Source organism: Penaeus monodon, chromosome 7 (assembly GCF_015228065.2).
Source record: "Penaeus monodon isolate SGIC_2016 chromosome 7, NSTDA_Pmon_1, whole genome shotgun sequence".
Classification (NCBI taxonomy): Eukaryota; Metazoa; Arthropoda; class Malacostraca; order Decapoda; family Penaeidae; genus Penaeus; species Penaeus monodon.
The window spans coordinates 977,804-990,303 of NC_051392.1; the positions used below are offsets into that span (position 1 = coordinate 977,804).

The window sequence follows — 12,500 nt, forward strand, 5'->3', positions numbered from 1 at the left end:
TAGGAAAGAAAGGTCGGGGGGGGGGGGCTATAGGGGGTCTTGCCTCCTGTCTAGGGAATAAATAAAAGGTAGGAAAGGTTATGCGTGGAAGTTTGGGTTTGCACGATAGCCTGGTTATTGGACTTTGCCTCTGGAGGGTGCGTTGCCCTTGATAACGAATACCTCACTCACTACTATCCAAATATATGCTACAGACCCCCCCCCCCCCCCATTGGTGACAATCTTGGAACTGATAGCAGGGGAGGGCATGGAAGGTACCAGGGAAACTGGGGTAAAATGTGAATAAAATACACCAATTCAGTCACTGTGTTGTCTAATGCATGGGATTGTGTCCCCCTGCGACCCTCTTAATGGGAAGCTGCTGCCCCCGCCCAAGAAAACAAAGAATCCTCCACATATTCACAACAGGGTAGAGTGAATGGCCGACACACAGGAGTGGGGGTTGGGGGTGGTTCAGCAAGATAATTCCAATATATGTGTACAAGAGGGTGAGAATCCGTCATGATTGGTTATGCTAAGTATTGTGTAAAATTACCCAGACAAGTTCATCTCTACGGTATGGATGTGTTAAGCTAGGACAAATTGAAGGTACCAGAAATAAGCTGCAAACACGAAAATTAATGCCACAGATAAAGGAAAAAGATCCTTACTGAGGTAAAAACAATAATTGTGGGGTTGCTGAGTGGTGGAGTCACCAATCACACACCCCCCCCCCTCTCCTTAGGCAGTGCCAAGTCGTGGCAAATTAGATTAAATAGATTGTTGGGTGGAGTTTCGTGGATGCTTCCCCTCACCTCTGGTTGTGAAAGACAGCACTGATTGATGCACTTGGGATGGTTATGAGCATCTTTTTGCTAATCTCTCTTTTGTAAAAACCCTAGGGGCTGGATAATCAAAGCAGCCATAAAGTTAAGGCTCACTGGAGGTTGTAACTGCGATCGAAGTCACGCTGTGGGTTAAAGGCCATCTTGGACAGCACTTGTTCTATGTGGTTTATAAGTAGTCTTGACCAATCACAAGCTATAAACATTCATCAGCTGAGTTGTTTAGAACTGAATGCTGTATAGAGCCTGTGGCATGCTAAGACCTTTTAGGGATAATTCTTCACAGTATGGATGCATTCGCAACAGACATTGCTCATGAATGTATTCTGTCTGGTAATAGACTATCTTCATGGAGGAGACTCCATATTATCTCTCCTGGTAGTTTATACTAGGCAGTAACAGTAACAATAATTTTTTTGTTTTTCTTCTTCTCTTTTTTTTTTTTCTTTTTTTTTACCCCCTAATCCCTTGCTTGTTGTTGTGGAGGGCCTTAGGAGACGGAGACTGGGGCCCAATGTAAGGGGATCACCTCTTCCTCTCTCCCAACATTCCACTCTATCTTCTACTGCACAGTCTTCTTCATTGTCTACCCCACCCCCCTTATTACTACTCTTCATCCTTATTGTCCTCCTCCCAACAGTACTACCTCTCTCCATACCACCCCATCTTCCTCCTGCCCTTGTCCTTCTACTGCTTCCACCTCTCAAACCTTTTAGTACCCTTTTTGCCCAGCCAAGTGGGATCATTTCTTTGTGATTCCCCCTAAAACCACATACTCTGACAATACCCTCCTCTTCCAACAATGTCTCCAAAAACAAGAAAATTTCCTTTTGCATTTGTTCTGATAGTCCACGCCTTCTCACAGTTACATCTGAGTCCCAAGCTCATGCACTATCTACCCCGACAGACCTCACTGACAAACCTATTTCTGCTCAACCTAACTTTTTCCTTTACTACTTATACCGGAACTGTTTCCACCTCTCTGACTGATTGTCATGTCTACGACAAAGACTGGTCAGACTGTGAAAAGATTTGCTCACATGCCACATTGACTATGATGCAGTGGCAGTCCAGTGCTACCCAATTCCTCCCATAGGAATAGGGTAGCAATGTAAGTACTACACCATTATTGCCAAGATTAGCTTCTGTAGATATGACCTCCCCCATGAAGTTTTTATTGGTGGAGTGTCTTGCCCTGTCTGACCATATGTACTTCTTCCCTGTCAAACATTGTCACTCCTCAGCCCGGTGCCCTCTGTGTCTCCAACCTGATCATGACCTTTCAAATTGCTCTGGTCAGACATGCAAATGTGCCAGTTGTGGTGGCTCCCATAATGTGTTTTATAGGAGCTTCCCTGCCTACAAGCTTGAATCTGAGATAACTGTTCTAAGATTCAAACTAGGCCTCACTCTAGGTAAGGCCAGACAAGAAGCAAGTCGATCAGGTTTTTCTCTTTCTACCTATTTGAAAACTGTACTTCACTTTGCTCCTCTCCCATCTTCTCAAGAGGTCTCAGCATCTCCCTCAGTATCTCTTCCCTCTACCCTGAACCACCATATCTCCACTACCTCTCTTCCCCAATCAAATTTTACAAATCCCCACTGTATTTCATTTGCTCCCCCTCTATACTGTTTCCACTACCATTCTACCCAACAGCATTTTACAATGTTTGACACCTAACACATGTTATCCTGATCATTAACTCATTTCCCTTGCTCAAGGAATTGGGGAGGCACTTATGATAAGACATCCCTGTCACCAGCCACTTGGCAACACTTTTCCCCAGCCCTCAGACAATTTTTTTTCGAGATGTTCCTGTTACCAATGCCAATGGGTTAGTAGCATCATAAAGTTTATTATAAATAGTCCTTTATTACTGTATATAGTAGAGGTTTTCAACCAATGGACACATCATGATGATGATCATAATCATCATCCACTACCATCAAAGTATATTTTCATCTACCTAGTCATGTTTTCAGCCAGAAACTGTCCTAATGTTTAAGAATAGAAAGCTGTAATTTTAGGGGCAAGAATTCTACATCTGCTAAATATTACATAACAGGCTTGGATGGGAGTTGCATTTGTGCATCATGACACACAAGTTGCAGAAAAAGAAAATAATCTTGCTAATATACCTTTTATAATACATGGTAAAACTATGACTTATTATGCTTCAATGCAGTCTATTACTAATGTTTTTTTTCTTCTTTTCTGTTTCAGCTCCATATCTTATAGAGAAATTTTCTTAATGAAGAGGTGCAGCAAGGAGAAACGGCTTACAGATGTTTTATAAGAGAAATAAATACTGGGGCAGTACTGATTGTTTTTAAGCAAACGTACTTTTGTAATAAATGAATAAATAAATATGTTGATTTTTCTATCATTTTTATCCTGAAATTTAATTTAATATCATCTAATTAATGTATTTTTACAGGTTTGTCTTTTAAACACATGTAAAGTCAAATATATCAAATAATCAGTCGTATATCAACTGTAGATATTTATCCCACAAAACCATTTCGAAAATCCACGCTGGGAATTATATGAAATTACTAATTAATTAAACATTATATTCATTCATAATGAATCATTGAAAATACTTACAATGAATAATAAAAAAGAAACTCAGAAAAGAAAGCAAAGATAATAAGAAACTTACAAATTTTGTCCATTATATTTGGTGAACAATCAGTTACGAAATAAACATTTATGTTTATGTTCATATTAATATGAAATTACCAGAGATTAACATTTTGAAAAGGAAATACAGTTTGTCAATTGTAATCACAAAATACTAAGTTACTTTTTTTACTTAAAACAAATACTGCTTTAGTGACATAACCTTTAATTGCATATATGTAGGACTGATCACAGGGGTAAGAGAGGGAGAGAATGAATATAATTAGACAAAATTTATTTACATAAGTGTACATGCCTTGCAAAGAGCCAGAGTAAGATCCCAAAATATCTGTCCAAACTAGCAGTGCTTCTATGTAGGAAGCTGTCATTCAAACTTATGTTCTAAATACCTGAAGGGCTGTGTAATTGTGCTTACATTATTCAGATATCTGGTTGGTAAAACTTGCTTATAATGAATCATATCAAAGACAAAAACAGTGTCTATAATAAAAATATAATCAGTAAGTGCTGTTCTCTGGACAATGCTATTTGCTTAATAGGATGCATTTTCATGCAACAAATTAATGGGTACATTATGCAATTTGGGCTCCTTGTACATTTTGCTTTACCTCCTAAACTGCATCCTGGTCAGTGCAACCTACAGTCCATGGCACAGTCCAATACAGAACTTTATAGGGTTGTATCTTGATTGATGACCCATCAATACTCTCATAATGCTAGATGTTACCCTGTACCATTCTTCCTCAGCAAGAAATCCTCTGTAGTGGGATTAGCTTGTTATGTGTATCATGCACAACTGAGAGAGAGAGAGCAGAGAGAGAGAGAGAGAGAGAGAGAGAAGGAGTGAAAAAGAGAGAGGAGAGACGGAGAGGAGGAGAGAGAGAACGAGAGGAGAGGATGGAGAGAGAGAGAAGAGAGAGGAGAGGAGGAAGGAGAGAGAACGAGAGAGAGAAAGAGAGAGAGAGAGAGAGAGGGGGGAGGGAGAGGGAGCAAGGGAGGGAAAGAGAGAGAGAGAGAGAGAGATTTAGTTCCAAGACTAAATATTCTTTGGAAACAGATCACTGTTTCTATATCCATGCTTATTACAATATTTAAGTGCAGCAGATATAGGAATCACTGACAAAAAAAAGGAAGAAAAAAGAAAAAGAAAATAATACCCAAGACAAAGAATATATTTATATATATTTACATATCTATATAATCTATAGCTAAGACATTTTATTACAGCTAAAGCAACAGGTAACATAACTTGTGCACTATTTTCACAAGGGAATGAAACCAAGACATGACTGAGTATCGCAAGCTCCTACAATATTCCTCCAAAGTACACAAAGAAGAAGAAAAAGAAGAGAGAAATTTCCCATAATATTCCTTTTACATAAAAAGAAAGCAAAGGAAATTAATCAGTAATCAAAATAAAAACATTGCCAATAATTATTAACAGTAAACAGCTAACTATCGGATATCAAGCACCACTTTCCCCGTGGATTTTCTCTCCCTCAGGAACTCGAAGGCCTCCCCGGTCTGCTCCAGCTTGAAATTGGCTGAGATGTGTGGTTTGATGAGTCCCATTTCATGCATTTCTATCACGTCTTCAATAGCTTGCCTGCAAATGCAAAATTGTTTTTTTTTAGAGTACGCTCACACTCACACACACTCTCACTCTCTCACTCATTCAATCTCTCTCACTCACTCATTCAATCTCTCTCACTCACTCGCTCTCTCACTCACTCACTCTCTCACTCATTCAATCTCTCTCACTCTCTCTCACTCACTCATTCAATCTATCTCACTCACTCGCTCTCACTCGCTCTCTCACTCGCTCTCTCACTCACTCTCTCACTCACTCATTCAATCTATCTCGCTCTCTCACTCGCTCACTCACTCACTCACTCACTCACTCACTCTCTCACTCATTCAATCTCTCTCACTCATTCAATCTCTCTCACTCACTCACTCACTCACTCACTCCCTCACTCACTCGCTCTCTCACCTCACTCATTCTCAATTCTATCTCGCTCTTCATCACTCCTCACTCACTCACTCGCTCACTCCTCACTCAATCTCTCTCACTCTCACTCGCTCTCTCACTCACTCTCTCTCACTTGCGCTCACTCACTCGCTCACTCACTCGCTCTCTCATTCACTCACTCACTCTCTCTTCCTTAGACTTACCTGTAAACTGAATTGTCAGCATCCCTATAATGCGTGAGAGAAAGGCCAATTAGAGAGACAGCTTTTGGCAGGAGTTGGCTGGTTTCGATGTGTGGGATGACGCGACTGGCAAACCCGGCAACAATTACACTCCCTTCATGCGCGATACTGGAAGGAATGGTGTAGATGAGTCTGGTTTAATGCTGTAATATATATATATATAATTATATAATATATAATAATATATATATATATATATATATATATATACATATATATATATAATATATATATATATATTATATATATATATATATATATATATATATATATTTTTTTTTTTTCTTTCTTTCTTCTTTCTTTCTTTCTTTCTTTCTTTCTTTCTTTCTTTCTTTCTTTTTCTTTTCTTTTCTTTTCTTTTCTTTTCTTTTCTTTTCTTTTCTTTTCTTTTCTTTCTTTCTTTCTTTCTTTTTCTTTTCTTTTTTTGCATAAGATCAATTTGTGATATGATCTCTAGCATGATCTTGATTTTATGCTGTGGCATTGCAGACTGGCTGTATCACAAACACAGACTTTATAAGTAAGGATGGTGTGTGTTGTGACCAGGCTTGCTACATGCTTGCAGCTCCCCCCCTCTTCCTCCCCCCCCAAAAAATGTAATTCTTTCTTGCATTTTGCTTGGGTATGGGTTGAATGCGTCGGTCTATGTTTTTGTAGACTAAACACAGAATGGAATATTTGTGTGACCATGCTATTTCACAGAATATATAGACTCGGAGCAAGTTGCAATGTCTGATTCACTTGTGATTGCACAACTATGGTGTTGGTAGGTCTGTTCTACTGCTTGTGTGAGGAAAAAAAAAAACAATTTTTGTTTTATTCTGTAGCCTGGTTTGTGTTTCTAGTTGAGTGTGCTTCTTTGAGAATGAATTAACAGCATTATTGTTTTTAGCAGAGTTTTGCTAATAAACAGATCAACACTTTCATATTTATATCAAAAGTGCAAAATAAGCTAAAGCACTCTCTCTCTCTCTCTCTCTCTCTCTCTCTCTCTCTCTCTCTCTCTCTCTCTCTCTCTCTCTCTCTCTCTCTCTCTCTCTCTCTCCCCCCACAGTCTCTTTCACACAGTCTCACCCTCACATTCATGCTTTTTCATGTTCTCGTTCTCACTTTTATCCACACTTCTTCTCATTCCTTCATTCTAAAAACTAACATAATACCACACTTACCAAGAGAGCGTTTCGTTAAATATGTTGCCACCTACAGCATCAAATATGACATCTACGCCTTTTCCGTTTGTCACCTCTTTCACCTGCAATTTCAGTGCCTTTGATAAATTTCAAAGCAAAGGTTAAAAGACGTTCAAGACAAAGAATATAAATGTGGGTGGAAGGTTACCCAAATAAGAGATAAGTACGATGCAAAAGTAGGATAATATTCAATAAAGCGATAGTTTAGTTTATGAATAATGTCTACACAGAGATGGTTCCGCAAGTGCTTAGTCACCAAAGTGTCAATTAGTAGGCCTACATAGCTCACTTCTGTACCTTCTTTAATTTCTTTTTTTCTTTCTTCTTTTCTATCTTATAAAATCTTCTAATTTCTATTAGTATTTTTAGTAACATCATAATGATCATAACCGCACCAATACTTGATAGCATTAGAAAAAGAAAAAGAATGAAAGAAACTTGTTGAAACTAACTGAGAGTCAGCTGTGCTCTTGTGGAACCCTCTATGTACACACAAAATCCACAAAGTTAAACTGGACATTAACTGCTGCAGCCAAAAACATAGTGGGAAAATTCCGTCTTTCCTATTTTCCCCTTTAGCAGCCGACTGCATGCAGCACTTGGTTTGCAGCCCAGTATGGCACTTGAAGTCTAACTGGCACTGGATTTATATATGGCACAGCTAAATAATGTATATCTCAGTAAATGATGATGTGAAAGAAAAGATAATGAACATACATAATAAACCACAATCTATAAATAAATAAGGCTATAAATAAACATAAACAAATCTCAACATCAATATAAACAGATAATATTCAATACAATTAAAAAAAAAAAGTCATCAACACAGCACATACTTTGGCCTCCACGTGCTTCTTGTTGTACTTGAGAGCCGACCAAGCACCCTTTTGCCTCACGAGGTCAGCTTTGTCCTCGGTGCCACACACGCCAATGACCTTTAGAAGGGAGGTTGTGGTGGAGAATTCATCATGCGGTAATGGCAGAAATGATGACATCATAACGAGGAAAATATAACTCATCATCACTGTCTCCATTACTATTATTGTCATCATAAAATAAAAAAAAAAAAAAACTCAGCCAACCCACAGACCCACCTTCGCCTTGTAAACGTTGGCAGCCAGGTCAACAGCTGCCAACCCTAAGCCTCCTGCAGCAGCTGTCACAAGTACCGTTGAGTGTTCGTTGATCTCCGCACGGCGATTGAGTCCAATAAGTGCTGTTGCGTAGGTGTCTGCAAGGGCTGCGCCATAGTCAAAACCAACGGCATGGTCTACTGCCCAAAGGTCCTGTTGGGGTCAGGTGAGAGAGAAGGTATGACTTAGCAGTATAGATTCATTTGTGCTGTTATACACACTCTCACACACACACACTCACGCATGCAGACACATACACGCATGCATGCACACGTACACACATACACATACACACAAAAAGATCTGTCTGCTAATGTGTTAAGGTGGAAGTGTGTTCACCTGTTTTTTTCTCTCTCTCAGATAAGAATACCCAATATTCTAAACTGATAATGTAAAGCATACTTGTTTTGACAGCAAAGAAATGAATAATCATATACATAGTACTTGAAACATAAAAAAAAATATATATGAAATTTACTAACTAATAACCTGTATTCTTGCCTACAACTGAACACCTTTCACATGTTCAAAAATGGTACGAAAGAGAATGCAACATTCAATAGTTTTAATACCCATATCGTATCCTTTATCATCTCCTTCACAAAATCTTACTACTCCCCACCCAAGAAAGAGAACAAAATAAAATATTGGGAAAAAAACTAAATTGAAGAAATGAGAAGAAACAAAAAGAAGAAGAAGGAGAAGAGAAAAGAAAAGAAGAATTGAAGAAAAGAGAAGAAAAAAGAAGAGAAGAGAAAAAGGGGAAGAAGAGAAAAGAAAAAAAGAAGAGCAAGAAAAGAAAAAAAAAAAGAGGAAGAAGATAAAAGAAAAGAAGAAGAGAAAAGGAAAAAAAGAAAAAGAAAAGAAGAAGATGAAGAAAAAGAAAAAGAAAAAAATTCTCACCTTTTCGTACAAAACACACTCCTCCGCAAAGCCGCCGAGGCTCTCCTTGCTGATGCCAATGACGCGGCCTCCATTGGCCAGCGTCTTCACCTCAGCTCCAACCTCAATGACCTCGCCACAGATCTCAAAGCCAGGGACGAAGGGAGGCTTCAAGACCTGGTTGTATCTAGCGAAGTAAGTGAGAAATGGGGTTTTCTTGAGTGGGAATGATATTACTTGGAGGAAGGGAGGGAGGGAGGGAGGGAGGGAGAGGGAGAGAGAGGGGGGGGGGGAGGGAGGGAGGGGAGAGAGAGAGGGGGGGGAAGGGAGGGAGGGAGGGAGGGAGGGAGGAAGGAAGGAAGGAAGGAAGGGAAGGGAGGAAGGGAGGGAGGGAGGGAGGGAGGGAGGGAGAACCATGAGAAAGAAAACATTCAGCTATGCTTAATATTACAATGTAGAAACAAAAATAATACATATGAAATCTGACACCACTTACTATCTAATTCGGAAAATAACTCAACTCTGATATCAACCAAATCTTAATTTCTTTCTAAAGAAGAGCACTTTAAAATCTGATCTGAGTTCAATCTCTTAACGAACCAACTTCAACAGCACCGACAAAGGAGCAAATGGTCATCTGCAAGACCTGTTATTGCACACTAGCGTTTAAAACCTGAACCACACTACTTACTTGTTATCAACCATGAGAACATCTGATGCATTGACACCGCAGCTGTGCACTGCTACTCTCACCTGCATGGCAAAACTTGAATCAAAATGGGAACTATTGCATTAGACTAAAACTATATAGTACTTTGTTTAATATTTACAGTATATATATATATTTTTCAATTAGAAAAAAAATACATATATATGTTTGTATGCATATATATATATATAAATATATATAATAGATATAATAATATAATATATATATAATATATATATAATATATAATATTATATATAATATATATATAAATTATATATAGTATATAATATATATAATATATATATATTTAGTATATATATATATATTTATATATATATATTAGTATAATATATGATTATATATATATATTATATATAATGATTATATAATATATATATTCTATATATGATATATATATTGTTATATATTTATTTTATTTTTTTTTAATATATATTATATATTAATATTTAAAATTAAAATTTAAATATTTTTTTTTTTATATTTAATTTTTATTTTTATATATTTAAAATTTTATTTTTATATATTTAGATTTTTTAATATTTTATATAGATATATTTATATATATATTTATATATATAGATATTTATTATAGATATTTATATATAGATATTAATTATAGATATTTATATATATATATATATATAATATATATGTATATATATATATATATAGGTATATACATATATATAGGTATATATACGTATATATGTGTTTATATATATATATACGATATATATATATATATATATATATATATATATATATATATTATATTATATATACATATATGTATAAGGTCAAGTCCAAGTACCTGGATATTTTTTCAAGTATAAGTACAGTCACTTTGCTATGCATTAAGTCCAAATATGGGTTAGTGTCAGGGTTGATTAAAAAAAAAAGTTAAAAATCAGAATTTTACTCAAATTTCTTATCTATTTAAATCATATTTTCTTTTCTTTCTAATTCATCTGCATAAAAATAATTGGAAACCTGGCAAGCAGTCCAGGATTGCATCATCTCTCAGTCCTCAGTTATCAGGAACAAAACTGGCTAAAACAATGTCCGCCTGAATTCAAACCTCTTTATTATTGTCAGTATATCGACAATACTTTTCTGCTCTTTAGACACCTTTCACGCATAAACCTTCTTCTAACTTATGTGAACTCCAAGCACCCCAGTATCAAATTTACATGTGAAAAATGCAAAGAACAACCATCCTTTTTATTAACAACAGCATCTTCCATACCAGTATTTACCATAAAGCAACATTCACTGGCCTCGGCTTACACTTCCTCAGTTTTATCCCATATATATACAAAATTAACAGTGTTAAAACTCTGATAACTAGGGTCTATAATTTGTGCAGCAACTGAACTGCCTTTCACTAAGAATTGTTATTTCTAAAAAGCTTCTTCATAACAGCTGGGTACCCATGACCATTGTTTGACAGAATAACTAAAACTTTTATGTGTAAGAAATTCTCCAACCTACAAACTGTCTCTACTGTCAAAAGAGACCAAAAGTATGTATAACTACCATATTTGAGTGATTTAAGCTATGTAATCAGAACACAATTAAAAATACTCTTGTGAAATAACAACCCCGATTACTAAATAACAACCCTCCCTGACCAGGTTACTCCTTGTATGAAACCAGAGGCCAGTGCTAAACCAACCATGCCACACGACCCACAAGAGGAGTGTGCAACTAGGATCTCACTAGCTCCATAGACATTACCTATCTACTCATACCTGAGTAATGACAGCGAAGTTTTACGCTCACTCCCCGTAGGCACTCGGTGGAAATTGATTTAACAATTCAAATCCTAAGCCAGTTTGAACTGAGGTATATCTATGATAGATGGAATAATGCACTGACGCACTGATATTGATAAACAACAACCTAAGAAGACAAACAGAAAGAGGCAGGCATGACAACAGACAGTAAAATCACATTGATGAAACACTAATAGAATTGATAATGTAAAAACAATCATAAAAAAATTAAAAAACAAGAATACACCAATACTAACGATGCTCCACAATTATCCCAAAAGCAAATACCTGTTCCTCACCTCCTCCTTCTTCAGTTTCCTTCTCTTCATCTCCTGAACTTCAAGATCTTGGCCAAACTCCTTCAGAACCGCCGCCCTGTAAGTCGACGCCATCCTCATACCCGGCACCTGATACCTTATACCCGGGCACTGAATTTGTCCAAGAGGAAGGGCAGCAGAATAAGCGACTTTGGGGCCTAATCGACACAACTGCCTTAATGCTGTGGCGGCCATCTGCGGAGAACACGACGTTATTGCATGATATTTTCGTGAAAAAAAGCTGTAATGACTGCTTTAACCGACTCGAAAACCGGTGGAATAAGGAATCTCTTTCTCTGGATTCCTCGCTTCGGTTATATTGCATATCAAAACCTTTAATATCAACGAACTGTTGCAATCTATTAACTTTCCTATCTACATTTACATGTAGCAATAATCCCCCCCGGGATGTGTCTAATCAATGAAGTGAAATTATACAAGAAATAGTATGAAAAAAATGGACTTTTATTTTCGCTTTCACAAACCTGACTCTCTTTGTTATTGTGACGTACAACGAGCGCAGTTTATTTGAGCTGAAGGGATAACGAAGTAAACATTTTTGGAATCATATATGCATACATACTTACATACATACATACACACACACACACACACACACACACACACACACACACACACACACACACACACACACACACACACACACACACACACACACACACACACACAGAGACACACACACATCACACACACCACACACACACACACTAATACACGCTATATATATATATAATATATATATATATATATATATATATAATATAT

The 12,500-nt window shown here is 37.0% G+C and overlaps 1 protein-coding gene and 1 long non-coding RNA gene across 2 annotated transcripts in view; one reads left to right on the top strand and one right to left on the bottom strand.

The window, feature by feature from the left end:
- LOC119574939 overlaps positions 1-3,201 on the top strand; it is a 3,769-nt gene extending 568 nt beyond the window's left edge. Inside the window, exon 2 of the long non-coding RNA XR_005228922.1 lies at positions 3,049-3,201. This is a non-coding gene — a long non-coding RNA (uncharacterized LOC119574939). The remainder of the gene's footprint in view (positions 1-3,048) is intronic.
- Positions 3,202-4,619: 1,418 nt separating this feature from the next.
- LOC119574940 (quinone oxidoreductase-like protein 2 homolog) lies at positions 4,620-11,973 on the bottom strand. Its single transcript, XM_037922227.1, has 8 exons — positions 11,697-11,973; positions 9,582-9,643; positions 8,912-9,077; positions 7,970-8,161; positions 7,712-7,810; positions 6,852-6,934; positions 5,644-5,790; positions 4,620-5,074 (listed from the first exon to the last, which is right to left on the bottom strand). The coding sequence occupies exons 1-8, from the start codon at positions 11,907-11,909 to the stop codon at positions 4,924-4,926; spliced, it is 1,113 nt and encodes a 370-aa protein (XP_037778155.1). The 5' UTR covers positions 11,910-11,973; the 3' UTR covers positions 4,620-4,923.
- Positions 11,974-12,500: the final 527 nt, after the last annotated feature.